The sequence below is a fragment of the Lagopus leucura genome, unplaced genomic scaffold (genome assembly GCF_019238085.1).
Source record: "Lagopus leucura isolate 7727_CA_CO unplaced genomic scaffold, USGS_WTPT01 Super-Scaffold_741, whole genome shotgun sequence".
Taxonomy (NCBI): Eukaryota; Metazoa; Chordata; class Aves; order Galliformes; family Phasianidae; genus Lagopus; species Lagopus leucura.
This window is the reverse complement of record NW_024962256.1, coordinates 555,712-581,792: the sequence shown is the minus strand read 5'-3', so window position 1 is coordinate 581,792 and position 26,081 is coordinate 555,712. Positions and strand designations below refer to the sequence as shown.

The following is a 26,081-nucleotide window of genomic DNA, read 5'->3' as shown; positions in this document are numbered from 1 at the left end:
ATGAAACAGCTCTGACCATTCACACATCTCCCCAAATGGGTTTATATGGACTTAGATCAAGTTAGTTGTAGACACACCTTTATTTCACCATCATTTAATTTCTCCTGTTCTTTCAGTTGTATGAAAAGCTCCATAACAAATCCAATAACAGCTCTACATGAGAGAGCAAGGAAAACAGCAAAAGTAAGAAAATCACTTCCTTTGCTTCATTTGGGATGTTCAATTTTAATGAACAATGCACATCTACTTACGGGACAGAAATCATAGTAAAGGTCTGATTCCTGCACTGACAAGCAGAACGTAGAGATCCTTCACATTTCTATCAGCCATTTTACAAAGTGTAGGCTATGTTTCCCATGAACTATGTTCAAAATTAATAGCATGGAGACAGCTATCAACAGGGTAGAATAAATAGGGTTGTTAGACTTGCTGGTCACATTTTTTTTTGAGCTCTGGCATGCAAATCTCACCCAAAGCGCTTCAACACTTAGGTGGGGATGGCTTAAGTCATTTTTAACTCAAGCTTCTTGTGCTCCCCACACTGGGGCTGAGCCCCATGTGCACATCAGAGCAAGTCAAACTCTGCCTCCTCCCACTGAGGAAAAACTCCAAGCAATAGAGAACAACCACATTTGTACCATCTTAGCAGTCAGATCTTACCACTCACATGAAAGCCCTGTGCTGAGCAGGAGTTATTTCCAGAGGAATCAGCTCCTCCCTCTTTAAAGGATCCTTTGATCTACAAGAGGAATTTAACTGGATTTTAGCACAGCTAGTAATCAGCTCTTTGGTTTTCTCTTCAGAGTACCACTGCCTGCCAGGCAGACCAGCCCCCTACTCCCAGAAGTATGACAACTCAGACTTCCCCCAGCACACTGAGGTGCTTCTACCAGCTCCATAGATTTACCAGCATTGCTGTGGTCTTCATATTGATTCACTTGACTTTTGAGTAATTTCTTTCTCAAAACAATTCCTTTGTCAATAGACTTTCTCTGCAGTCATTTCAACATCACGGTCAAGATGGTGGACATTGCTACTGAAGTTGCACACAGAACATTGTGAAAGATCGAAATCTGAGGGATATTTCCCTTCCAAAGGAAATCCCACAATCTTTGCAGACCTAAATGGTTTTCTGTTAAAGCAGGAACAAATCAGGAGCAGACAGATACTAGTGCAAATCTCATATCCCATTCCTATTTCTGCATCCAAATATTTGCTTTTAATTAGGTTTACTTCCCAAATTAACAGCAGAGGTGCTCAAATTTCTAATTGGGTCATTGCTAACCAATGTTGCATCCTGCCAAGAAATCAGCCTCCTGGGGAAAACAGTGAAAAACAAACCTTTAGAAACATGGCCCATTAGAGAAGGGCAAGTATGTTAAGGGCTACTAGACTGTGTGTCTAAATGTGCTTGACATCCCCAACACCTGTGCTTTAGATTGTCAAAGGAAGAACTCTGGCATGCTACCCAATAGTTAACTGTTGAAGTATTTGTTGCTTTGTCTACAGGTAAAGTTATTTTATGGTTTTATTTCCCAACTACACTGCATTTGAGGACTGGTGATGTTGTAACACCTTTTTGGTCCAGATCCTTCCCCCACAGCACATTCCTCACTGGATGGGCTGCTGACAGCTCCTGGCCCCAGACACAGACCCATGCTTTTATTGACTGCTCAGTTCCCTCCTGGCCTCCATTGGTATTCCTATCTAATTGCACTGAATTTGACTGGACCTGGAAATAACAGCAGTCACCTTTCTCATCCCAGTCTACAGAGGCCATAACACCAATGACCATGGATGTGCAGCTTGCTGCTAGCATCTGAAGTCACAGTTTTTCTTTACTCTTTGACTCAAATGGTGGGAACCAGCCAGAACTTCAGAAATGTCAAGATTAGTATTGCCTAGTCCTGCTGATTCTCAAAGACAGCCTGTAATGTGTTCACAATGGGAAGCACTTCTCACCAGGAAAATACGAGGGACTGCTGAATTCAGCAAAACAGGTGCAACTATTCTTTTTTATTTTATTTCACCAGAGTACAATCCTGCCCCAGCAGTGAAGACAAACCCCACAGGCAAATGTCAGCCTTAATTCTGGCTTGACAACCAACGTGCATTTCAAAACAAATCTCAAAATGCACAACCAAACCAGGAAAGAACAGAAAAGAAGCACAAGTCCCCAGCAGGGATTATTTGAATAATGTTGCTGGCAGATCTGTTCTTTTCTCCAGATTTCCAGTCTGCACAAAATATTACAATATGAAATCAGATGCCATCACTGGGCTCTGATGAATGTGAACATAGGGACTAAACACTGCCTTCCCATAGGAATAAATACTCCAGTTCTAGCCACACCACTCTCATTGTTCACGCTGTCACTACAATCCTGCAGGCAGCATTATTCACTACATCAACAGATAGATATTTTCAGCTCTCATCTACAGATGAACACACTCCTGACATTATCATCTATTCTTAAAGTCTCTAACATGAGTTTTACATACTGGATTCAAAAGGCAAATTTGCTTATCTGCCTAAGAATTAATGCAGATATTCTCACTGTCTGCAAGATGTTTGAAAAGCAAAATCTCCTTTAAAGTTGCAAGTCTACCCCACTATTAGACTTTTTTTTTTTTTTTTACAGTGTTTAAATGGCTGTGTATTAAAGCTTGCTGCTCCTTTTCAGTCTGAGTTTGCTGATACGTGAGTTCCATGCCAGTGGAGCTCATTAGATGTTCTTATATTTGATGCAGCAGCCAAAATAGATGCTTACAAGTTATGATTCCATCATTCAACCTTCTTTTCCACGAATTGAAAAGGTCAAAGTCCTAGCTACAGCATCGCTAGCAGTTACGGCCAACTGCCAAGACAGGCATTTTCACAGAACCATAAAGGTTGGAAAAACCACAAAGATCATCGAATACAACCATCAGCCCATTTCTGCAAGTGCTCTAGACAATGTCACTGAGTGCCATACCTACACGTCTTGAAAAATCTCCAGAGATGACGACCCCACCACCTCCCTGGGCAGCCTGTTCCAGAGTCTCAGAGTTATTACCTTCACCTTCTCCATCTTTACAATGCTCCCTTTGAGGTGGGACCTAACCTCATTTTGGGAAGGAATTTAAAAGCAAGAAATGGGTTGAAATGCTTCTTTCTGCTTCCAGAGCTCACTTTAAGTTAGCAAAACAGTGATGATACCAGACCCAGAGATTGAGAATTTGATAATCTGAAATAATCCAAAATACAACCCTTGCCTTGCACTTATATGGCTAATGGTTCTGCTCCACTGCTCAGGTCAGAAAGCTGTGGTTTGGAGCCAGCAAATATCAGAGCAAAATCAGCTCCTGGCAACCAGCAGCAGCAAAGCAAATTTGTGGTTGTCTCATAGCCACTGTTTGCTAGCTTGTTCCCTCCCAAAAATCAGCTTAAATCATGCAAAGATTTACTCATAAGGAACAAGGGTAGCTCTCAGCAACAAAAGCAAGAGATCAGACGGAAAGGAGAGGCTGGTGAAAATGGGGTAAATACCAGGAAGGGTAGGGGGGAACTGAGCAGGTTGAAGATGCTGGAGGTGCTGTTCTTTGGCTGGGAAATGAGCTGCAAGAAAGCTTCTTGACCACAGGCTGCTGAGGGATCCTGGCTGAAACCTCAGGTATTTTCCATAATGTCACTATAGCATGTTATTTTGCAGAGAGGGGGGCTGCCATCAGCTAAAGAAAAAGGTAAATTTAATGAGCTCTAAAGAAGCATCTCAAAGGGACAGGCACCCACTACAGAGCAACAGGAGAAGAGATTGGAGTGTTTACCAGCAGAGGGTCCTGATTAAAGCATGAAGGAGCAGAGGGTGGTAATTACGATGCCACAGGATCCTATCATCCCACACACTGCGATGCCAGCTATTTGCTTCAAAAACACAGGAGTGGTTGGAGAGAGGACATTGCAAAAAGGAAAGCGAGGAGATGATTATCCTCTGCAAGACAGAAGGCACAGCAGGTAATCATCGCCTGCAGGACCACAAGGATTTGGCTCAACGCAGAGGATATGGAAAATTACATGCCCTATAAAACCATTTCTCTGCTGAGTCCACAACAGTTAGAATTCAGTAGAGTTATGGATATCAGTCCTTAATTTTGTCTTCCTAAGGTATTTTGTGCTCCGAGGATCAGAGGACAGAGTTGCTTTGTGAAGAACCAACTGGAAACGGCATGGTTTTGTCCTTATCAGTCTACAGGGACTAGCTGGGGTTGGGATGGCTGTTTGGTTTTTCATCCAAATCACTGCATGATAAGTTCATTGATTTCTTGGGATTGCTTCTTTGAAAAACGTGTGAATTCTCTCACAGTCACATTCCTAGGTGCCGTCAGCAGAGACATACCAGCTGCCAGCACTGCAGCCCCAAACCCACAGCAACCTGCAGCCACCTCTTCCTCCCAGCAGCTGTTAGATCTTGTGCTCTGAAATTCATAAGCTCAGAGGCAGTCTGCAAAATCAGAGCATGATAGAGACAAGTAAGAGTTGAACAGTGAAGGAAAGTTGTGCTATTAGTCCAAGTATCCTGATCTTCCTAGGATATCTTAGTTTCTCATTTATCATGACCAAGCATAGATGAAATCTGCCACAAGGATCATTTGCAACTCATCAGTCATCACAGAGTAAGTCAGCTGTTGGTAAAAGGAAAGACCTGAGAAGTCAAGGCAGGCTGCTATTTTCCTTGGAAGAAGGCAGAATTGCCACAGTCAGATAACAGCGCTCACATTCTGCACATTCTGAAGACATTCAGCCCTCTATAAACCACATAAATGCACACAGAAGACTATTAATGATGTGAGAAGGCAGCTGTTGTACACAGGGATGGGCAAGAGCTGGGTGACAAGGCAACTTCACAAAACAGGACTCTAATGTTGCCTGCAGATGAATTGCAGCTACTGTGAAGCAGCAGATTTACATGCTCAGTGGATGTTTTAAAGCCCCAGCTCTATCGCACCACACCCCACAGCAGTGACAGGGCGCTTCTTCATAACTCTGTGCCTGCCACAAGAACACAGCCAGCTTTTCTGAAGGCCACAATTAAAGATATTTCCCCGTGGTGTGGGCAGGAGAGGGGAAGTGAAAATTCCTCATAATTTGATTTTAGAAACTCCTTCCCTTCTCAAGGTACAAATTACAGAAGTACAGTATCACTCCTTACAAATGATCTGTCACGTTAATCAGGTAGTCTCTAGTGAACTCATACATCATCATTTGTGCACCCCAGAGGCCCTGAAGTTAAGTCTGATCACAACTAGAACGGTGAATTAATGTTATAACATATCTGTCACCACAGGAGAGCTTTAGGAAATCTGTGCTATGGTTCACACCTTGTAAATTCAAGAGGCTTATCCAGTAACTTAAATGGTTACTGCCTGAGTTGTTGGTGGCAACAGAAAATACTTCCTTCCATAACATCTCTTCTTGACTGAAATAGAATCATAAAGGTTGAAAAAGACCTCTAAAATCACCTAGCCCAACCATCTACTCACCACCAATACTGCCCACTAAGTCGCATCCTTAAGTAACACCTCTACATTTCTTGAAAACCCCCACAGACAGTGACTCCACCACCTTCCTGGGCAGCCTGTGCCAGTGCCCAACCACTCTTTTGGATAAGCTGTTTTTCCTTTTATTCAACTCAAACCTGATCCAGCACAGCTTGTCTGGTAGTACTGAAACACAACCAGGTTAAATCAAATAAGATTGGAGCAGCCAGGTGAAGGATGACAGCAAAGCAGCCCAAACACTAGATGTGAGTAGCCAAAGTTCACACACTGAGAGCTCTCAAACTCACCAAGAGTTTCCCTAGAAGATGGAAAAAACTACAGTAACAGATCCAGCTTTTAGCCTTGACTTACCTACGGGTCTTTAGTAAATGAACAACTATACAGATACAACTGGTGGTGTAGGAACCATGATTCCAGTACTGAAGGCCTAGAAGGAGGCAGTGACACCAGAGTAGGACTGTGCCAGCACCAAGGGCTGCCCAGCCCAGGGTCACCACACCAAGTTGGGCTTCCTCACCCAAGCCATATTCCCCTCTGAACATCTTAGCAGTTTCTATAACATCTCTACACACTGAAGACAAACTGCTGCATCAATAAAAATTCACAGGCTGAAAACCACTGATAACAAACTGTAGACTCCCCAGGGCCAGAGCCTGGAGTCTGAGAAAAATAACAAGACAAGCTAGTCAAATGTCAGCATCCTTAAATCTGCTATGAAGGTCTGCACCTCCCTTAAAAGATGTGCAAATGTTAGCAGATCAGAAAAGTCTGAAAAATCACTAAGCCAGGATATTAAGCAATCAATCTGATTCCCTAACTCTCCACTGTATTCCCTATTTCACTCTCGAGATGAGAAGAGACTCCATCTTAACTGATCTTGCTGCAACATCAGCTCAAAGCCAAGCAGATAAATGACCTCAAAAAAAAAACTCTTTGAGTCAGAAATAGTGCAAATTAGGTCAAGGTTGGGATAATGCAGAGATCAGGAAAGAAGGCTTTCACATAAACCAAGAAGTTAAGCTTTAATGGCCAGGAGAGCAATACACAATAAGTTCTTAAGAACAACAACACAAAACGAAGCCATCTGTTGCTGGCATCTCATTAATTATTTAGTGGTTGTTACTCATTATTTGCTTCACCTGGGGAAAGTGCTCAGCTCAGCAAAAGCACTCAGATGGTCCCCACCACATGGAGCAGAAACACAGAAAGGAGCAGGGTCACAATTTGGGCTCCTTTATCGAAGTTATAAATGACTGCAAACAACTCATAATGAGGTAAACTAGGATCTCCCTCATCATAGGAGATGGTGGCCATGGTCTGGTTCCAGCACACCAGGAACTGGATGAAATATCTACTCCTGGGTGCCAACTCTATCCTGGAACAACACGGGGACTGCAAAGCAGCCACCAAGCTGACCACACCATCCCACAAAATTTGTCCTACTTTAAACAATCAACACAAATTTCATCAGTAAATTCATCCTTTTCCCCAAAGCAAGAAGGTCGTGCCACACCAAAACGGCTCTCACCTATGGAGCAGGGGCTTCTTGTGCCCATAACAACACTCTCTCCATCATCTTACATAAAGAGGCCATGAAACCATAAATGCTATTTTACACCCACAAAAATACAGGGACAGGTGCCCCCATCCCTTTGCCAGTGCTCTGATGCTGCGGTGTTGGGCTGTAATGCTATAATGTGATGGAAAGTACAGAAATAATAGCAGGGTGGCAAAGTTCTAAGACACAGCAAACAAAGACAAACCCAAACACTGCAGCTGCAAATGTAGAAACAAAAAAAAAAAAAAAAAAAATTGCTTACCTTAGGAAGGCCTCCAGTAGACAGGGATCTCCAGCAAAATCCCCTCCCTTCCACTGTCAGCCCTTAAATGAGGTCTGGGAAGGGATCCTGGCTCCACGCCTTCCAGTTGCTCAGGAGCATTGCTTGCACCTGTTGCTTGCACCTGTGCTCCCCCGGGTTGGCCCTGCCCTCCCCCCAGCTGTTCAATCACTTCGCGATTCAGCATTTTTGCTACCTGGGCCAAAACCAGATGTCTGTCCCACATGGTGTATAAAAGTGTGCTGAGCAGTTCTGAACATGATCAGTAAAAGAGTAGCTGTCTAGCTCAGAAGATAGCGCCCATGTCAAACAAGAGAAAGCTAAATAATCACATTTTTGGTTTTGAGAGGTATTTTTAACATTTGCCCATGTTTAACAATTCACTTATCTCCAGGGTTCTTTCTCTCTCATTCTAGAAAACTCCTTTTGCGACAAACAAAGGAATATCATCTTTCTCCTGCGATTCAATGACCCCTCATTTCAGCTTGGAATTACTGGCAAGACCCCAGATCACAGCTGTGCACAATAATTGCCACAAGACATTCTTTATAGACTTCTAACACCCAGGCAAGGTGACTGTTCTGAAGAAGTAAGACTCCCTTGCATCTTCCATCATGCAGAGGACAGAGGATGCTTGCTACTCTTCTCATTTTTATTATTTTTTTTTTTAATTTTTTTTTTAGCTGTAAGGAAATATTCAGCCTTTTCTATATTTTTGCTCAGGAGTGCTGGAAAAGCAAAATGATTTCTCTAAAGTAATCATTCTACAACACATGTAAAATTTTCCCTACCCCAGTCAGCACATAAACAGAGCCATTAAATAAGAATCCCAACAAGCATTAAAGCCTTTTGGAAGCAGTGTCACTGGCAGGCAGAGCTGCACGACACACAACACCAGCAGAGGCTTTAGAAGCAAACACAACTATTTTCTCACTACAACACCCTCTCTTATACCAGGTGGTATCTTTCATCATTCACCTGCTTCAACACCAGCATCATTTATAGGAAATGTGAGCTGCCCCAGTACAAAGGTCTCAGATACTGATGTGAGTATGCCAAAAATGTCTTTGCAGTACAAAGCTTTTGCCACAAGGTGCCGTTCCAGATTGGGAAAGCCATCAGTTCTCGCAGCCGCTGGACTGCAGGGTTGGTCCTTTCTGGCAATTTTCATTTAGGGAAATCTGTTTGAGTGGTAATGGGGTGGGCTCAAAGCCAAGCGTGCTCTTCCTGCCTCCTTCCTGTACTCCCAGGGCTGGGGGACTGCTTCACCAAAAAGAAACAGTGGCAGCTGTGGCGAAGACCAGCAAATTGGACTCGCTTCCTTTCCCCTGATCGCATACAGAAACTACCAACTGCCATACTAGAAGATAGCACGGGGTGAAAGAAGGAGCTTTGAAAGCTGTTCATCCTCTTCCATTCTCTTCATCCCCAAGGGAGCAGAGAGGGGAAGGAAGGGAAACAGTTTCCTTGGAGAAGAATTGGCTAAAAGAGCAGAATGGACCGCTTCCGGATGATCTTCCAGTACTTCCAGTCCAACTCAGAGTCTGTAATGAATGGAATCTGTGGGCTGTTAGCCCTGGCTAGTGTAAAGATTTATACCTGCCTTGACTTCAGCTGCCCCTGCCTGCCCCGCTACAACATGGCATACGGCTTGGGGATCATGTTTGTGCCCCCCATCGCCCTCTTCCTCTGTGGCCTCATCCTCAACAGACAATCTCTGGTGATGATGGAGGAGTGGAGGCGGCCACAGGGACACAGGAGGAAGGACCTGGCTGTCATCAGGTGGGGTTTGCACCAGGAGCAGAGCCCTCCCTTCCACTTCTCCTCTATCCTGTCTTCTCTCTGTATCTCTCTTCCTCCTGGTAAGTCAACTTATTCTAAATTCATTTCCACACTTCGCCCCACGAGTGTGGAGTTTGGGACATGGTCAGTGCATGCATGGGTTTTCCACCAGGGCATAAATGTGCAAGATGATATGCTTGTATGTGCAAAAAGAGTACCATTACCATTGTGGTTGTTCTTTATCAACAGCATTGTGATTTCCTTCCCTTCAGCTCAGTTATTGCAGACATACCAGTAAAATGGCAAGGAGAACCAGTTTCACCCTTTTACAGACAAACCATTGTCCAGAACAGAGGTCACACACAGCACAGTGAGAATGACTTTGAAGAAATGGGATTTCTCAGAGAGAAGCTGAGCTCCTGTCTCTCTTTTGCTTCAGGTACATGTGCTGCTCCATCATGCAGCGAGCCATGGTTGCCCCAGCTGTTTGGATCGTGGTTACCCTCCTGGATGGCAAATGCCTGATCTGTGCCTTCAGCAGCTCTGTAGACCCCAAGAAGTTTGTGGGCTTTGCCAATGCCACCCTGGCACAGGCACAGGAGATGCTCACCAGGGTGCCCTGCAAGGAGGATGAGCTGATGAGGAACAGCACATCCCGCAGGGCAGTGTCCAGGTACCTGCACTGCTGGTCCCAGGTGAGTGGCTGCCAGCTCAGCCCCATGGCAGGGATGTGCTCAGGGCACCCACTCTTCATTCAGCACAGCTTTGCTGTGGTCTGGCTGAGAGTAGGGCTGCTCTTTGCTGTCTTACACCCCAAAACACCACTGCCCTCAGTGACAATCTCCAAAGTCACCTCAGAAGAGAAAAAGAAGGAAGGAAAGTTTTTGGTTTTGTTTTTTTTATTAACATAATTTTGCTTCTAAAAGAACCAGCACATTCTAAACCCATTTAATAAAAAGCAGGTTGTGAAGAATAGCAGAGCCTGCTAACACCCTGCCTACTTAGAACCAAAGTTTTCTAACTTGGCAGGTAGGAGCTGCTGCTTTAAGGACAGTGAAAGCTGAGACAGGTGAAAGCAGTTTGTTCAGGAACAATGTGAGAGCGGGACACCTGGCTTCAGAGCATGTATGGATTGCAGGTGGCTCTCAGTGGAGATAAGTGGGTGCCAGCAGAAGAGCATCAAATCCCCTTTATCTGAGGCTCCCATGCTTAAAACAAATGCTCCAGACTTCTTGCAAAGAGTTATTCTATTGAAGTACTGATGCACAGATAAATGTCATGTATTCACTGGGAAGAGGTGACTGCCTCCCCAGCACTCTCAGCCTAAATGCAGTTTCAGGAGCTGGGTTTAAGGGACAGATAAAGACAGGAGTCCCAATGCACAATTACACGAAGTCCTTTCTCAGCAGTACAAGCAAACAGCTTGTGTCTGTCCTTATGCTTATGTTGATCCTGTTCCTCTGCTTATTTCTTATCACCCAGGCCCTCGGCTGGAGCATTTTGTTGATCCTCATCATAGCTGTTTTCCTTGCCCGCTGGCTCACACCTTGCTTCAACCAGGCTGCCCTCCTCCAGACACGTCACTGGAGTAACTACATCGACATCGAGCAGAAGATTTTTGAGGAAACCTGCTGTGAGCACAGCCGGCTCTTTGCTCACCAATGCATCCTTCATTTCTTTGAAAGCATGCGGAAAGAAATCAGACAGCACAGCTTTGACTTGCCTGGAGAGAATGAGAGAGAGGAAGATCTTCTCCGGGGCATCACAGACCACAATCAGGTGAACAAACTTCTGAAAATGTGGTACTATGAGAAACCTCCCTTGGATGTAAGGCAGGCGATCCACAGACATCCTCTGGAGCAAGAGAGATCTCCACCCTGGGCAGATAGCTGCAGTGCCAGGTCTAAATTCACCCAGCACACCCATATGTGAAGAGGAGGTTGTCCTGAAGTCAATCCAGGTGTGTCTAGCAGATGGATGGCCACAGTGCTCACCTCTTCTTCCAGAACCCCAGGTCCAAAGGCTGGGCTCTGGGGCAACCAGCAGAACATCCTAGCAGAATTAGTAAGACTCAGCTCCCAAAATCCCAGAGTTCCAGAATCACCGGAGTCAGCATTCACGACAATACTCATCCAAGGGCTCTGAACTGTGCTTTTGTTATCTTGAAGAGTTTGTAGCTGTGACAAAGCCCTTCTGGCTGGGCTGGTTGGTGTTCAGAAGGCTTTGCATGCACCAGCATCATGCCGTGGACAGGACACACCTGGTTTTTACACACTTCTTGTAGATTTTAGCACAAACCAATCTACCCAAAGGATCATCCTTACATCTCTGGGCATAACCATCCTTAGTTTCAGCACCATTTGAATGTAAGCTCTGAGCCTCTAATGCCAATTACTTTCTCATCCACTCTTTCTAGCCTCTGTTTTACATGTTTATCATGATATGGGTTTGACTGATATTTCTGTCCAGCAGTGCTGCTTGGTTGCATTAAAATTCTTACTGCAAACCCCATGCTGCATTGCTCTCCCTTCCCTCATCTCTGTTCCCCATCTTTTCATGCCATTATGAACTTTTCTGACTTTGATTTAAAAAAATCAGCTCTGCCAGATATTGAAATGCCACAGAAATACCCCAGGCACACCCCAAGCCGTGTGTGCAGTGCCCTCTGGGATCAGCACAGAGCTCTTCCCATGCTCTTTAGCTCCAGGGTGTGATTGCTATGCTTTCCTTCAAAATAAACATCGCACTTTGAATTTCAGCTCTGGTTTACTATCACCAGGCATGAGACCACAAATCTCACCCTGAACTTTGCTGCAGACTCACCACTCCACACAAGTCAAATCAGCGATTTTCCTAGCCTCACTCAGTCCCGAGGTCTGCAGCTCTCCTTTGCATGCTACTTTGCATGCTACTTTCCATGCTTTCAGGCTTTAAGCCATCTCAGAGTTGCCACAAAATGCAAAGAAGGAGGTGTGGGGTAGTTTTATTAGCTGTGCTGGGAGGAAACAGGAGGATCAGTCTAGTCACAGAGTAGCTCTGGTTGATAGGGGGGTCCTTGTCAGAAAAGTTGTATGGCTCAGGCACTCAGTCTTTTTGTGACCTCTTGGCCTTTGACCTTCACCCCCTGATCTTTGACCCAATGATTTTTTTAGCTTTTGATCGGGACTCACGACAAGATCCACCCTTTAATCCATACCTTTTACATCATGTTCAGGTGCCACAGTTTCTACACATCCTAATTACCATCATCTATCTTGCTTTTTGATACACACATAACATTCCTGTAGTCAATGGACCATCAACATACAATGCTGATGATGCTCATTTAGTTTGTAACTCTGGATTCAATCTGTCATAACAGTCCTTCAGTGCAGGTAGCAATGACCTTTGAGCTATTGATCTTTGACCTAGTGACCGTTTAGCCTAATACACATTGACTTTTGGCCTGGTTACCTTTGACCCATTGACCTTTGAACTACTGACCTAATATCTATTGACATATTGACCTATTGATCAGTCACCAGCTGACCACAATCTCTAAGTGACTTAACCCGGCTACATTCAAGGGGAGACTACCCCAACATTTATCACAGCAGGAGGATCACCTAATTTGACCAGTTGGTTGTGCTGATTTAGGCACCTGACTGTTGAGTGTTGGATATGGATTTTTTATTTTTAGCTGAAACCAGTCTGAGGGAGACATATTCTCACTTAAGAGAAGCTTATTTTGAATCAGTTTAAACTCATTGGTAACCAGTTCAAGCTGAAGTTCAGTAGATCAGTCACCAACAAAAATAAATGTGCTGCTCAGAGCTTTCAGTGATCTAGCTGCAACACAACTACATAAACTTACTGCAGCCAGGCACAATTTCCTCTCTATTTCTCTGCATCTGATTTTCATACCTGGACACCTGCAAGTGCAAATTAGGCATTTATGCTCATGCAAACTACCCACTTCTGGAGTTAGTAGCCATTGGTAGCACATAAGTATGTGTGTACTACCAATGTACTGCATATTGACCTATAAGTACTGTGCATAAGTACTGTGACTGTTATGCAGATGCAGAAATTTTGGAGATTACGCACACAGTAGTCTGTGTTCCAGATATGTTCCTGAGAAGTTTGGCTCAGTTAAAACCTGACTTGCTGTTTATGTCCTACATCTCTCTTCCTATTTCAAAAAGCAGCATTGAAGCACCAGGTTGCTCCTTCAAGCTGGCCAAAAGATGGGGGAATATTTGGATTCCAACTGGTCTTACAGTGGTGATGCCCAGAGGTCCCTTTCCACCTGCTTTATTAGGAAACTGTGCTCTCATACGACAGCAGGAAGGGAGAGGGTGACCAACAAGCTTTAGCAGCTCTTTGTCTCTCGGGGCTGTCCTAACGCCCAGAGTACAGATGTGTCTGAAGTCCTCGGGGCCCTTCACCCACCAGGAGTCCATGAAACAGTGATGCTGACTGCAGTGACAGATTTCCCCATCCCGCCATCAATGTTCCCAATGATATGGGAATCATGACCACTTTCCTGTCCCTCCTCTCTATCTCCTGTATTCACTGGGGCACACAGAGCCCTACGCAACTCCCTGTTATGGTGTCTAACTGGGCACCCAGGTGCAGGACCCCAGATCGGGATGGATTTGGGCATGCACCACCTCTGCCAGGCCTGGTTTCCAAAGCACAAGCAGATGAGGTCATGCTGTTTCTGCACAGAAAATTTGTTGGAGTGAGCTTCCTGCTGGAAGTTCACAAAAACAGACTCTCTCTCACAAAAATAAGGAGAGATCAAGATTGACATATATGAGCCCTGTTTTGATCCCTACTGAGTTGCTATTGGCTTCCATGAGAACTGTTGCTGCTGCACAACAAACAGACTCAGGCTCCTCATTCATCTTTAATGAAAGTTTTCCTGGAGATCAAAAATAGTTCTCTGCATTTACAAGGCTGATTCATGGCAGCTTTGATGTAAACTGCCCTTCAGAAAGCCACGCACCAGGTGAGCAGAGAAGCCAGCTGGCTCTCCTAGCTAGAGATATAGTAATCCTCATCTGTATTCATGCAGGCAAATCTCTTTCCGTTTGATGAGATCATGCAATTAACCTCTTTGCAGCAGGCAAAGCTAGGACTCACTGGGTGTTACCAGTGTGCTTTGTGATCACCTCTGTGGTGGTACCACTTTGACACTCATGTCAGTAGCACATGTGGTGACAGGCTGGAGGGAGTGAATGCCTTGCTGGTGGTCAGCACTGCAGCAGTATGTTTAAGGCCACTTAGAGTCCAAATATTCCGGTATTTTTTGGGCAGCTTGAAGGTGAAATGTGGTGCTCCGAAGCTGCTTTGTGAGATGGGAGTCAAGATGAGAGCAGCAATAAAATCCACTTCTTTTTGGTTTGTTCTGTAGAAGCTAAGCTCTGGCTGATGCCGATTTTGAGGAGGAAAATCTGAAGCCCCATTTTCTACATATGTTAGCAGAGCAGAGGTGGGGCATCCTGTCCAGCGTGGGAGGCACTCAGCTGCCCTGCTGAATTTGCAAGCAGGTTCACAGAGCCCAACCAGCAAATCCCATTCCTACCAGGGCACAGATTGCTCTGGGCAGAGCACAGCCAAGGCAGCACCTGTGCCCAGCAGCCAGGAGGACTGGTGACAGGGAGACTGCAGAAATGAGGACATAGAGAAGAATGGAGACAGATTTAGCAAATGAGAAACAACCCAGGTCCCGGGGACACGTGGAAGAGTGAAAGGACACAAACCTTGAAGTTCTGCAAGCAGCAAAATAAACAGGAAATAAAAAGTTGCATTTTCTGCATTAAATACTGGGGCTGTCAGAGTGTGTAAGTAAATTGCTGAACTCTATAGAGACTTGCTGATGTCCATCTTTGCAGAAAGGGTCTGAAAGAATGAAATAAACCAAAGACTCAGCTTGGACCACAATAGGGGAGGAATTGTTTCAGGAGGAAGATGGACAAGTTTCGGATGGTCTTCCAGTTCCTCCAGTCCAACCAGGAGTCCTTCATGAGCGGCATCTGTGGGATCATGGCCCTGGCCAGCGCCCAGCTGTACTCAGCCTTTGATTTCAACTGTCCCTGCCTGCCACGCTACAACCTGGCCTATGGGCTGGGCGTCCTCCTAGTGCCTCCCCTCATCCTATTCCTGCTGGGCTTCGTGCTGAACAACAACGTGTCCATGCTGACTGAGGAGTGGAGGCGACCCCAGGGCCAGCGGAGGAAGGATGCAGCTGTCCTGCGCTACATGTTCTGCTCCGTGGCGCAGCGGGCCATGATTGCCCCAGCTGTCTGGGTGTCAGTGACACTGCTGGATGGGAAGTGCATCACGTGTGCTTTCTGCACTGCACTGCCCATGGAGGCCCTGGGCAATGCCAGCCACCGTAACCTCTCCCAGGGAGAGATGAAGCGAGTCCTTGCCCGCATCCCCTGCAAGGAGATCTACGACGGGCAGGAGCTCATCGCCAATGAAGTGGCCATCAGGTACCTGCGCTGCATCTCACAGGTAAGAGGCATCACAGCTATGTCCTCTCTGATGGCTTAGGGTTAGGTGCTGACAGCCTTAGCTCTGTCTTAAAGGGGGGATTCCATTGAAATAAAGCTTCAGGAGGAGAGATGGGCTGTTTTGCAGGGGGACAAGTTGTACCCTTCACAGCAGCCTCTCGGACTCCTCTCCACCAAGCCTGGTCCAGGTGTTGGCTCCCTGACCACAGGCACCCCTCTGCTCCATCCCAATAGTGGCAGGTTTCACCTTGACAGCATTCCCATGAACAGCAGAAGGTGACCATGGGGCAGGGCTTTGGAGCAAGGACCCATGTCCTGACCACTGATCCCACTTGGTCCAGGCTGACCAGCCCAGGATGGTGATGCACAGCGGAGCTGTATACCAAGAGTCATTTAGGGCAAGTTCAGAAGGAGTAAATGTAGTTGTTACTCCATGACTGCCACCACCTCATGTAACCCACTGTTAACCTGTGGCTGCTCTGGGCACTAGTTATAGCTCATGTAAGCAAGGGGCTGATAACCAGTTGTCTCTGCTGCTTGTGTTTATTAGCCACACCAGGTAACCACAGATGAAAAAGTGCCAATAACTCCTCGTCCTGTGCTTAATTCTTCTCAAGTTCTTTGCTTCTGGCCACAGCTAGAATCAGGATGGTCCAATATTCTCTCGTCACTTGTATTCTGTTTTAAAGTTGCTCTCCCTGCATTCCTTAGGACAGATAGGAATCATTCCTATTTTTAGAAGAGAAATGAAGCTTGGGAAGAAGGGGTTATTATGGTCTGCTCATGATGGATCTAGTATTCCCACTCATCCCCACAGGCCCTAGGCTGGTGCTTCGTGCTGCTGATGACCACGCTGGCATTCTTGGTCAGATCTCTCCGGCCCTGCTTCACCCAAACTGTCTTCCTGAAGAGCAGGTATTGGTCCCACTACATTGACATTGAGCGCAAGCTGTTTGATGAGACCTGTGCAGAGCATGCCAAGAGCTTTGCCAAGGTCTGCATCCAGCAGTTCTTCCAGAGCATGAGCAAAGACCTGGTGGCAACTCACTGCCACCCACCCAGAAAAGCCCCCACAGATGCTGGGGAAGCTTCAGAGAAACTTTTAGGCATCACCGACTGGGGCACTATGAACACAGCCCTGAAAAGCTGGCACAGGTGCAAGCCCCCGCTGCACCTTCACCCAACTGCACCCCACAGCAGCAATGGCTGGGCTGGGGAATGGCAGCCCCCTGCTCCCCGGCGGGAGGCTGCAGTCTACTACAGCGTGGTGTGAGCAGAAGCAGAGCCACACTTTTGGCTGGGGTGATGAGCACCCAAAGGGTACACGAGCACCCAAAGGGCAGCGCTGGTACCCAGGTGACCCCATCTGCTCTCCATATGCAGCCCTACAGCCTGCGTAATGCAGACAATGAGCTCTGGGTTGAACAAGGCAGCTGGCCAAGGCTTGATGTGACAGATGAGCCCTGGGGATGCTGGGGCACGTTGTGCATCCCGTGGCACCATGCCACAGCTTTGTGTGGAAGCAGTTGCTGACGCATATGTGCAAAACTTCCTTTCTTTCTTCACATGCACTTCATGGCCTGTGACAGAGCTGGAGTGGGAAGAGCTCCCTGCAACACCAAGGATTGCTGTGCATTTGGGCAGCATTGCAATATCCCCAGTAAAGAATCAAGCTGGGCTGCTTGTCTCCCCATCAGCCCCCCCGTGCACTGACCCCTACACACACATACAGTTTCCAGGCCACGAGAAGATTTAAAATAAAGGCGATGCAAAGATAAACCTGAAAAGGGGTATCCTACATTGCGAGGGAAGCGGTGGTGTCATGGGTACGGCTCAAGGGGAAACTCCTGAAACGGGGTGCCTGGACCAGGAGAGATGGAGGCCAGGCTGACCCTCCTGCCAAGAACTTTCCGCAGGATGCTCCATTCTTGCAGCTTCACCTGGATTCCTCTCCAGCATGAAGACGAACATTATACATCAGCCCAGGTGTTTGTTTGAGAAGCCAGCTCCAAATAAATACCTCAGGCTTACTGTTCAGGCTCAACGCACAAGTCATAAAGGCTGTTTATAAAATCATCGGGGTTTCTTTATTTCAGTACAGGGACAAGGAGCTGGGGCAACATGTGGGACTGGCACTGGGCCAGCCACAGCCCATGAAGGAACAGTTGGGTCAGCCACACGGCTGCAGGGTGCAGCACCAACCTTTTGCAACAGCAGGCAGGCACTGATTTCCATACAGCCCAGGGATGACGGAACCCAGGGCCTTGAGGCAGCAATGGAAATCTCTCCATTCACTCCTTGCTCTCATTGCACTAGCAGCACACAGGAGAAAAAAAGCTTTTAGAAACACAAATTTTACCCATGCTGCATCCCTTTCTAAATGCTCATCCCCTTGAAATTTCTCCTACCGCATTCTTGTTTAAACTAACCCATTATGGCTCACTGGTAACTGAGGTGACTGTTCTGAACATAAACCTTAATTACCGGTGTCTAACTCCACAGAGGCTGTGGGGAGAGAAGAACAAAGGACAAAACGAAAATGGAATTCTTCGGTCTGCTCTGTAGCATGAACCAGCCCATGGTCAAAGGCTGAGTGTGGCTGACTCCCGGGAGAAAGGAGCATGACACAGATTTATCATTAATCTTCACACCCCAAACTGTAATTAAAGCACCTGCCCAGAAATTAATAGACACAAAACCTGATTTACAAGCAAAGGAGATTAAAAGATAAAGGCGGTTTCCACTCCCATTACTTGCAGCTCAGCACTGTTCATGGCTCACAAAGAAAGCTGTACCCCAAGTCCCACTACAGCTGTGATCAGCATGCGGGGCCAGCCGGCTCCATCCACATACCAAGGAACCTACGTGCATTTGCAAAGAAAAGCTTTTGGAGTTTCAGTTTAGATTTTGAGATCAAAGCTCTGTCCCATGTAGCAACTTTGGCAGTCCCTGCAGAACAGGAATGGTGATCTTCCTGTGCTGACACTTTGTCGCAGCAGCTTTTCTGGATTTTGGGGACATATCTCATCACTGGTGGGAGTAGACCCCTCACCGGGGGATGCAGAGTGGCTCCCACAGGCTGCAGTCCTGGCACAGAGTATGTTTGGCAGTGGGGCTCTTGGAGTTGCGGGATTACCATGCATGCAGTGCACTCCGGCATTGCAATGCTGCAAAAACCAGGGCCAGCACAAAGGGATGGGGTAAGGCTAGAGCCTTACCAGGCTGGAGGGTGAGGAGTACTCAGGACAAAGATTTCAGCTGGACCACAGTCATTGGCTTAGCACTGGTTTGCTCTGGGCAGAAGAGAACGTGAGTGTTACTTGAAGGTTTGCCTGTGCTGAAGAGATTATCATGAGAGCACTGAGCTTAACCCTGGGGACACAGTGCCAAAGAGGCTGGAGAAAAGGGACAGAGCCTCTGGTCTCTGTGACAGGCTGGAACTGGAGCCAAGGGACAAGCAGCAGAGAGGAGAAAGCAAGGCATCAGTCTACAGAGGAAGTAGAAAGCAAAAAGGCAGAGACAGACAGGAACATGGCTGCAATCTCCAGCTCATGGGCTGCACTCAGCCCCAAACACACGGCTTGTCCCACGCAAACCACAGCACTGCATAGCAGCCATTACACCCCTCTGCTCGATCCACAAGAGTGGGTCCATCTCAGAGGCAAGAAGCAAAACTTGACAGAGTTTGTGGTGATGGGTTCCTGCTCCTCTCGAAAACCCAGCCAGACTGGCATTATCCCCACAGGCTCAGCCAGCTCTCAGTCACAAAAACAGCAGTTTCCACCCCTTCCCCTTCACCTGAGACGAGGAAAGGGCTTCTCCCACACTGCCCCAACCTGCTCAGCTGGGGTCCCATCCTCATTCCCATGGGTTCCAGCCTCGGTCCCACCAGCATCCTCTAGGGAGCATGGGGGTCACATCCAGACCAGACTAGGGGCTCCAGAATTTCCCCCTCACATTCCATCCAGGCATCCATTGCTCCTGTCCTGCAGGCAAACCCGTCCTCCCCACGGCCAGCCTCTGCACAGCTGCATCGCAGATCTGAAACATACCAACGTGCTTTTTCCACTGACTCATTCTCGGCTTTTCCTTCCTTTCTTTTTTTTTTTTTTTTTTAAAGGCACAACCTCAGTCTTGCACCCAGCAGAAGCCACGCGCCTGCTCATCGCCCCACCCAGGCGCAGGCCCCAAGAACAGCCTCCTCCCTCCCTCCCTCCTCCCAAAAGCTGACAGCCCAGGGCACACTGCAAAGGAAGCTGCCGAACTTGAATACTGCTTCACCCGCTTTTGCTTCGCCCACCCTCCTGGCCTCAGCTGGACCCTCCCTGCTGCTCACCCCCTTGCTGCTGGGAGAGCCCCACTCCTGGAGCCTGAGCAAAACCAGCTAGACAAAGTTCCAGAAGGACTTCAACGGCTTTCCAAGTAAGTGATGGCGTTTTTTCACTTGCTTTCAGAGATGTCTCAGGAAAAGACTAACGCTGCCTACTAAAAAAGTCTTTTGCTGAAAGCATCTTTTCCCCTCCCATCCTACCCACCCATCTCTCCCATCATAACCCAGCAGCAGAGCGAGGGTAACCCCTCGGCCAACATAGCATGCTCCTTGCCAGCTCCTCTTCTTTTTGCTTTGCCTGGTACCAGGATCTGGAAGAGACGTTGCAAAGCCTTGCTTATCAGCTTGTTCTAATAAAAGGGATTTGAACACCATGCACCAGGGCAAGTTTGGAGCTTTAGTGTTCTTGCTTGCATCACAAAGCACAGCAGCCAGAACTGCAGGCCGGAGCTGCTGTCACGTGGCTGCGGGTTTTGGCTTTAAGGAGGGAGTTTTGTATATGGAAACCTGGGAAGATGCAGGAAGGTATTAAAGGCACTGGGTGCTTCTGTTAGAGGAGGATGAACTATGGCGTCTTTCTCTCACCTGCACAAACGCCCCCATAGCCTTTTCCTTGTAGCTGGGGCTAGCACAGGGATAGCTCACCCTGGATTTTGGGACAGTTGTGCTGGGGTGTCAGGTCTCCCCCAGAACTTCTGTACAACGATACGCATGCTGCCAGTGCTGCACAAACCACCAGGGACTGTTAGTCGGCTGTCCAGGTCTTTCATGCCTCCAGCAAACCCCGAGGCTTGCAGGCTTTGTCAGACTTGAAGCTTCCTGAAATTAAACCACACAGGGGTGCAGAGCAGATGCAAAGGAAACAAAGAAATCAGCTAAGCAACACTTGCAAAGGGGACAGCAAGGCAACTGTGGGAGAGAATCATCCTACCACATCCCTTGCTAGCAGGAACTTCTATGTAATTTCAGGCCCAGCTCTATCAGTATTCAGTGTTTGTACATTGGATCACAATAAGCTTTGCTTTCCCAGAAAGTAATATCTCTTGCTGGCACCAGCAGCCCCTTGCCCAGTTGCAGAGACCCCCAATGGAGAAACAGGACTGCATTAGCATGGGGCCAGCTGCCACTATGTGCAGTAAAAGGGAAGGCACATGCAGAGCAGCAGGACACCATCCTCCAGTAGGTCCTCAGCCACTAGCGGCTGCTTTCCCATTAATGTTTCTCCAACCTGATCCTCCCATGAAGCATCTCCCTGTACCCAAACCTACCAGGTAAACTTGCAGCACCCATGGGACTCATTTCCTGCTGTCTCCCTGGCATACTTCGGGCTTTTACTAAATATTAACTCATCAGGTCTAAGGAGGGAGGGCTAGAGTGTGAGTCATTGGCAGGGTTGGGGATGCATCCATGCCCCACTGCTCTGGTCCAGTTTCCCCAGTAACACAGCGTCCTCCTTCATTACAGGCCTGGGAGATCAATAAGTGTCCAGCGGCAACACCAGTGGTCATCGCTTCTGTGGGATGTGACTAAAGCCAAACGAAAGACTATGAACGTACTAATGACAAGGGTAGAAATGATCGTCCCCTTGGTAATCTTTGCTACAGAAATGCTCTTGGACAGTTTATTGAAAAACTGAGGAGCCTGAGGTTTCCTTCATTGCTTAAGCTGAATTCCTTTTCAATCCATTCCGAAGTATCCCTGGTAGCAGCCAGCTCCAGAGGCTGGGACACCAGCTATCAGTGACTGCAGTGAAGGTGTTGTGCTCCCTTTCATTTCAGTCATCCCAAGGCCATTTCACTCCCTCATCGTGTCCCTCGGTGCTGGGACGTGGGCCAACACAGCCCCCCACTGCAGTAGGCACCTCCTCTCATTCTCCATCTCCAGGATAAGATGGCTGCCCTTATCGCTGAAAACTTCCGCTTCCTCTCCTTGTTCTTTAAGAGCAAAGACGTGATGATCTTTAATGGCCTGGTGGCTCTGGGCACAGTGGGCAGCGAGGAGCTCTTCTCAGTTGTTGCCTTCCACTGCCCCTGCTCTCCAGCCCGCAACTACATCTATGGGCTGGCTGCCATTGGTGTCCCAGCCCTGGCACTATTCCTTATCGGTGTCATCTTGAACAACCACACCTGGAACGTAGTGGCTGAGTGCCACAAGCGTGGCACCAAGAACTTCTCCACTGCCGCCACCTTCCTCCTCTTCGGTTCCATCATGGGCCGGGCAGCCGTGGCACCCGTCACCTGGTCAGTCATCTCCTTGCTGCGTGGGGAGGCTTACATCTGCGCCCTCAGCGAGTTTGTCAGGCCATCCACCCTGGACAAGTTCCCATCTGAGTTTGGGGCTGAGGTGCTGGCGAGATTCCCCTGCAAAGACGTGCCAGCAAACCTCACCAAGTTCCGGGATGAGGTGACACGGAGGCTGAGATATGAATCCCAGGTAGGCAAGTTGGGAGCAGAGCTGCATGGAGCAGGTAAAATCATTTTGACATGCCCTAACGCAAACTCTCTCTCTCAGCTCTTTGGCTGGCTGCTCATTGGGATCGTCGCCGTCCTGGTTTTCCTCACCAAGTGCCTGAAGCACTGCTGCTCACCGCTGAGCTACCGGCAGGAGGCCTATTGGGCCCAGTACCGCTCCAACGAGGACAAGCTTTTCCGCCGCACAGCTGAAGTCCACTCCAGGATCCTGGCAGCAAAGAATGTGAAGCAATTCTTTGGATTTGTGGCACTTGATAAGGAGGAGAAGGAGCTGGTGCAGGAGTTCCCAGTGGAGGGCGTGCAGCCAAGCCCCCAGTGGAACGCCATCACGGGTGTCTACATCTACCGGGAGAACAAGGGCTTCCCCCTCTATAGCCGACTCCACAAATGGGCAAAAGGGGTGGAAGGGAATGGGCCAACCCCAGAGGGCCATGAAATGCTCTTCTTGGCTTCCTAAGACAGATGGATGTTGGGAGCAGTTCCCCAGTCTGCCTGGCAGGCCTATCAGTATTGGTGTGCAGTTCATGGATTCGCTGGGAATATTCCTGCCAGCAGGATTACTAATCTCAGCAGGTAAAAAGGAATCAACAGCCTCCAGGTAGAGGCTGATAAGCAATGCACTGAGCTGAGGAACCCCTCCCTTGGAGACAAACATCTTGCTGGTGCTCCCAGAGGGATAAGGGGAGCACAGCAGATGCACACCTTACCTTCAGGCTGCTGGTGAGCCCTGCTGTCTTAAGCACCATCAGAAACCTCAGGGAGGAAGAGCTGGGAACATTTCTAGCTCTGTCTCTTGCAGTCCCATCTGTCTCCCCTGTGGCAGGGCTAGCCCCAGCCATCCTACACACCCACCTTTTTATCAACACCAGTAACTTCTTATGCAGTTCCGCAGTGCCAGTTACACTGACAGGTCCTGGAGTACTTTACAGACTTCAGAAGGAAAGAGAAGCAGTGAGCACATTCCTGTAGCAACAAGGATTCAATAGCATCTGGGAAGGAGTGGGTCAATACTACATCAGCACACCAAATAACTGAGAGACTAAGGCAGGAGGAATCACCAATATTGTAGGCATTCAGAAAGACACTCTGTAATTACCAACTTGAAATTTGGGTAGGACACTGAACTCCCTTTGTTCTTATTGAAGCGTCTGGCAACCTCTAATGAGCCCAAATGGTCACAGCCATGAGAATATAAACCTGGAAGGTGACACCATCAGCAGAATAGTTTTCAGGCGAGGTGGCATAGTGGAGGGCTCAAAGGGAGCATAGCATCCACGGTGAACCACAGCACCATGTGCAGCTCATTGCATTACTCATCCACCATTGGATGAGAGTCCTGCTTGTTTGGTTGACAGGTTGGAACAAAACCCCAGACAGAATTACATACATATAATTACATTATATACATACACACACTATATGTATAAAATAGTATTTTGCTGTACTAACGGAGCATATTTCTTCCAGGGAAAGGGGCAAAAAACTTGCCAGCCAAAAGACCACGTTACATGCACTCACCTGCTCTATTGCTTCTGCAGCACAAGAGACTGTGGGAATGGGATGAGGGGAGCAGCCCTCTCTACTCCTCTACCACTGAACTAAATTCTTACCACTGCTTTAAACAGTCCCTGCAGCAAACTGGCTATTTTAGGGACTCAGCTGTACGGAGAGAGCAAGACCAGAGAGATGTTATAGTACTGCAATTGCTGACACTGTGCTGACTGTTTTGGCACTGTGCCCCTTTCTACCTGAGAGTCAGACCTATATACCTATATAGGCAGGACAATGGAGTTTGGTTTTCCTACTCGTACAGTTCCTCTACAGACACAACTTCAATTTACACCGTGCCTTTTACCAAAAAGCCTTGAATTGTTAAAAAAAAAAAAAACTCTGAACTCAGAGAGGCTTCAACACAAGAAGATTTGAAATAAACTATTAAATGAGTTATTTTTCATTGCCTTTTGACATTTTTAAGGGAGTCATAGAAGGCATGTTTTAATATTCCCTTTGAAGCCAAGAACTGGGAACTTTTCTTTCTATTAAATGTTTACATCCTCTTTTGTTCAGGTAACACCACGATACTATGTTTTGAAGTATCATCACATATTAAACTAGTGGAGGAGGTATCCCAGGACCCACGATCAGCTCTGCCATAATTTGCCTTTCATCTGTGGGAAGGCTCAGCTACCAACTGACCTAATCTTCAGGAATGATCATATGCAAGTTAAAAAAAAAAAAAAAAAGGAAACTGCATTCACTTGAGATAAAAAAGTTAAATTTGCATTTCTCCTCACAGGCCCTGAGGGGTGAACACGCATATGCGCTTGCCACCCCCGCATGCAAGTCAGCAGATGCAAGGTAACTTGCTGAAACAGTAGCATGAGCATATTCCTCTTACTTCCCTTTGAGACAGCCCTCATTCCTTTGAACCACCTCCACTTCCTTCTCCTCCTCTCCCCTCCTTTTGAAGGAGAACAGCAAGACACAATGCTTGCTAAAGGATTTGTTTACCCTAAGAATACAGCATGTGTACAGCCCGGCCTTTGCTTTGTTTAGCTTCTCTCTTCTCCATTAACTCCAGCTGCTTTCCATGCCTTGCGATAGGCCAGAGACTTGTGCAGCTTGCCCATTTTTTCACCATCTTCCTGGAGAGGCAGATTTGGGCCAGCAGCTAACAGCAAGGAGCAGAGCAAACTACTGCTGTCGGAAATACTGCACTGTAGTATTTCTCTAATATGTAGCAAATCTCAAACAATGCAATTGTGAGGATTTTTTTTCCTGTTTTTCCTCCCTTCTTCCACAGCCTTGAGCATGGCCCCTGATAATGCAGCTCTGAGCTTCTGTCCCTCATAGCCCAACAGTGCCCTTGTGAATCATAGAATCAGTTGAGCTGGAAGTGGTCCTTAATGGTCATCTAGTTCAACTCCCCTGCAATTAATAGGGTTATCTATAACCCTGCCAAGGTAGTCACTCACCCTTCCCCATTGAGGGTGAGGTGAAGTCAGCAGAAGGAAGAAAGTACCGAAGGAGGAAAGGAATCAGGGTGAGAGCTATCAATGTGTGGGAAATGCTGGGAGCAAAGCATCTGGGGAAGAAGTAGACTTGATTAACTTCTGCAAAAATACTCAGAGCAGGACATTAAGCCACATAGCTTTTCAACTCAGCATAAGCAAGAAAAATACCAAAAGGGAAGCCAAGACGCCTGTCTTCTTGGCATGCTGGATCATGAAGGCTGAGCTCACGTGCTCTGTGCTCCTCCTGCAGAGGCTGAAAGCAATGCTGCTACAGAGCAGCCTACAGGCTGTCAGTTAGGGCACGCTTTCCAGCAGCAAGCCACACTTAAACCAGGCTCCAGTACACAGAATTAAACACAGCCCTTTCATTTTCCCTGCTGACTACTGTATAGACTATAATAGCCCCTGTAATCATAAAGAAATAATACTTCAAAGGGATCTTGGTTTCAATTCAGACACTTATTTACACACTCTATTACATAACTAATTCATTCAGGGGAAAAAATAAAAGGAAAACCACCATTACTGCAGTTGCACTGTTTAAAAAAAAAAAAAAAAAAAAGGAATAGCAGCAGCTGCTACTGGATGTTGCACCCCCTCTCTGCA

The 26,081-nt window shown here is 47.2% G+C and overlaps 3 protein-coding genes across 3 annotated transcripts; all 3 read left to right on the top strand.

The window, feature by feature from the left end:
- Positions 1–8,767: 8,767 nt before the first annotated feature.
- On the top strand, positions 8,768–11,537 carry CALHM3 (calcium homeostasis modulator 3). Its single transcript, XM_042863885.1, has 3 exons — positions 8,768–9,157; positions 9,597–9,852; positions 10,640–11,537. Exons 1-3 carry the CDS (start codon positions 8,871–8,873, stop codon positions 11,087–11,089), a joined length of 993 nt encoding a protein of 330 aa, XP_042719819.1. The 5' UTR covers positions 8,768–8,870; the 3' UTR covers positions 11,090–11,537.
- A 3,575-nt stretch (positions 11,538–15,112) lies between these two features.
- Positions 15,113–16,933, top strand: CALHM1 (calcium homeostasis modulator 1). Its single transcript, XM_042863915.1, has 2 exons — positions 15,113–15,661; positions 16,478–16,933. Exons 1-2 carry the CDS (start codon positions 15,113–15,115, stop codon positions 16,931–16,933), a joined length of 1,005 nt encoding a protein of 334 aa, XP_042719849.1.
- Positions 16,934–19,805: 2,872 nt separating this feature from the next.
- On the top strand, positions 19,806–24,408 carry CALHM2 (calcium homeostasis modulator family member 2). The gene is made up of 3 exons (XM_042863736.1): positions 19,806–20,082; positions 21,455–22,423; positions 22,502–24,408. The coding sequence occupies exons 2-3, from the start codon at positions 21,881–21,883 to the stop codon at positions 22,916–22,918; spliced, it is 960 nt and encodes a 319-aa protein (XP_042719670.1). The 5' UTR covers positions 19,806–20,082; positions 21,455–21,880; the 3' UTR covers positions 22,919–24,408.
- Positions 24,409–26,081: the final 1,673 nt, after the last annotated feature.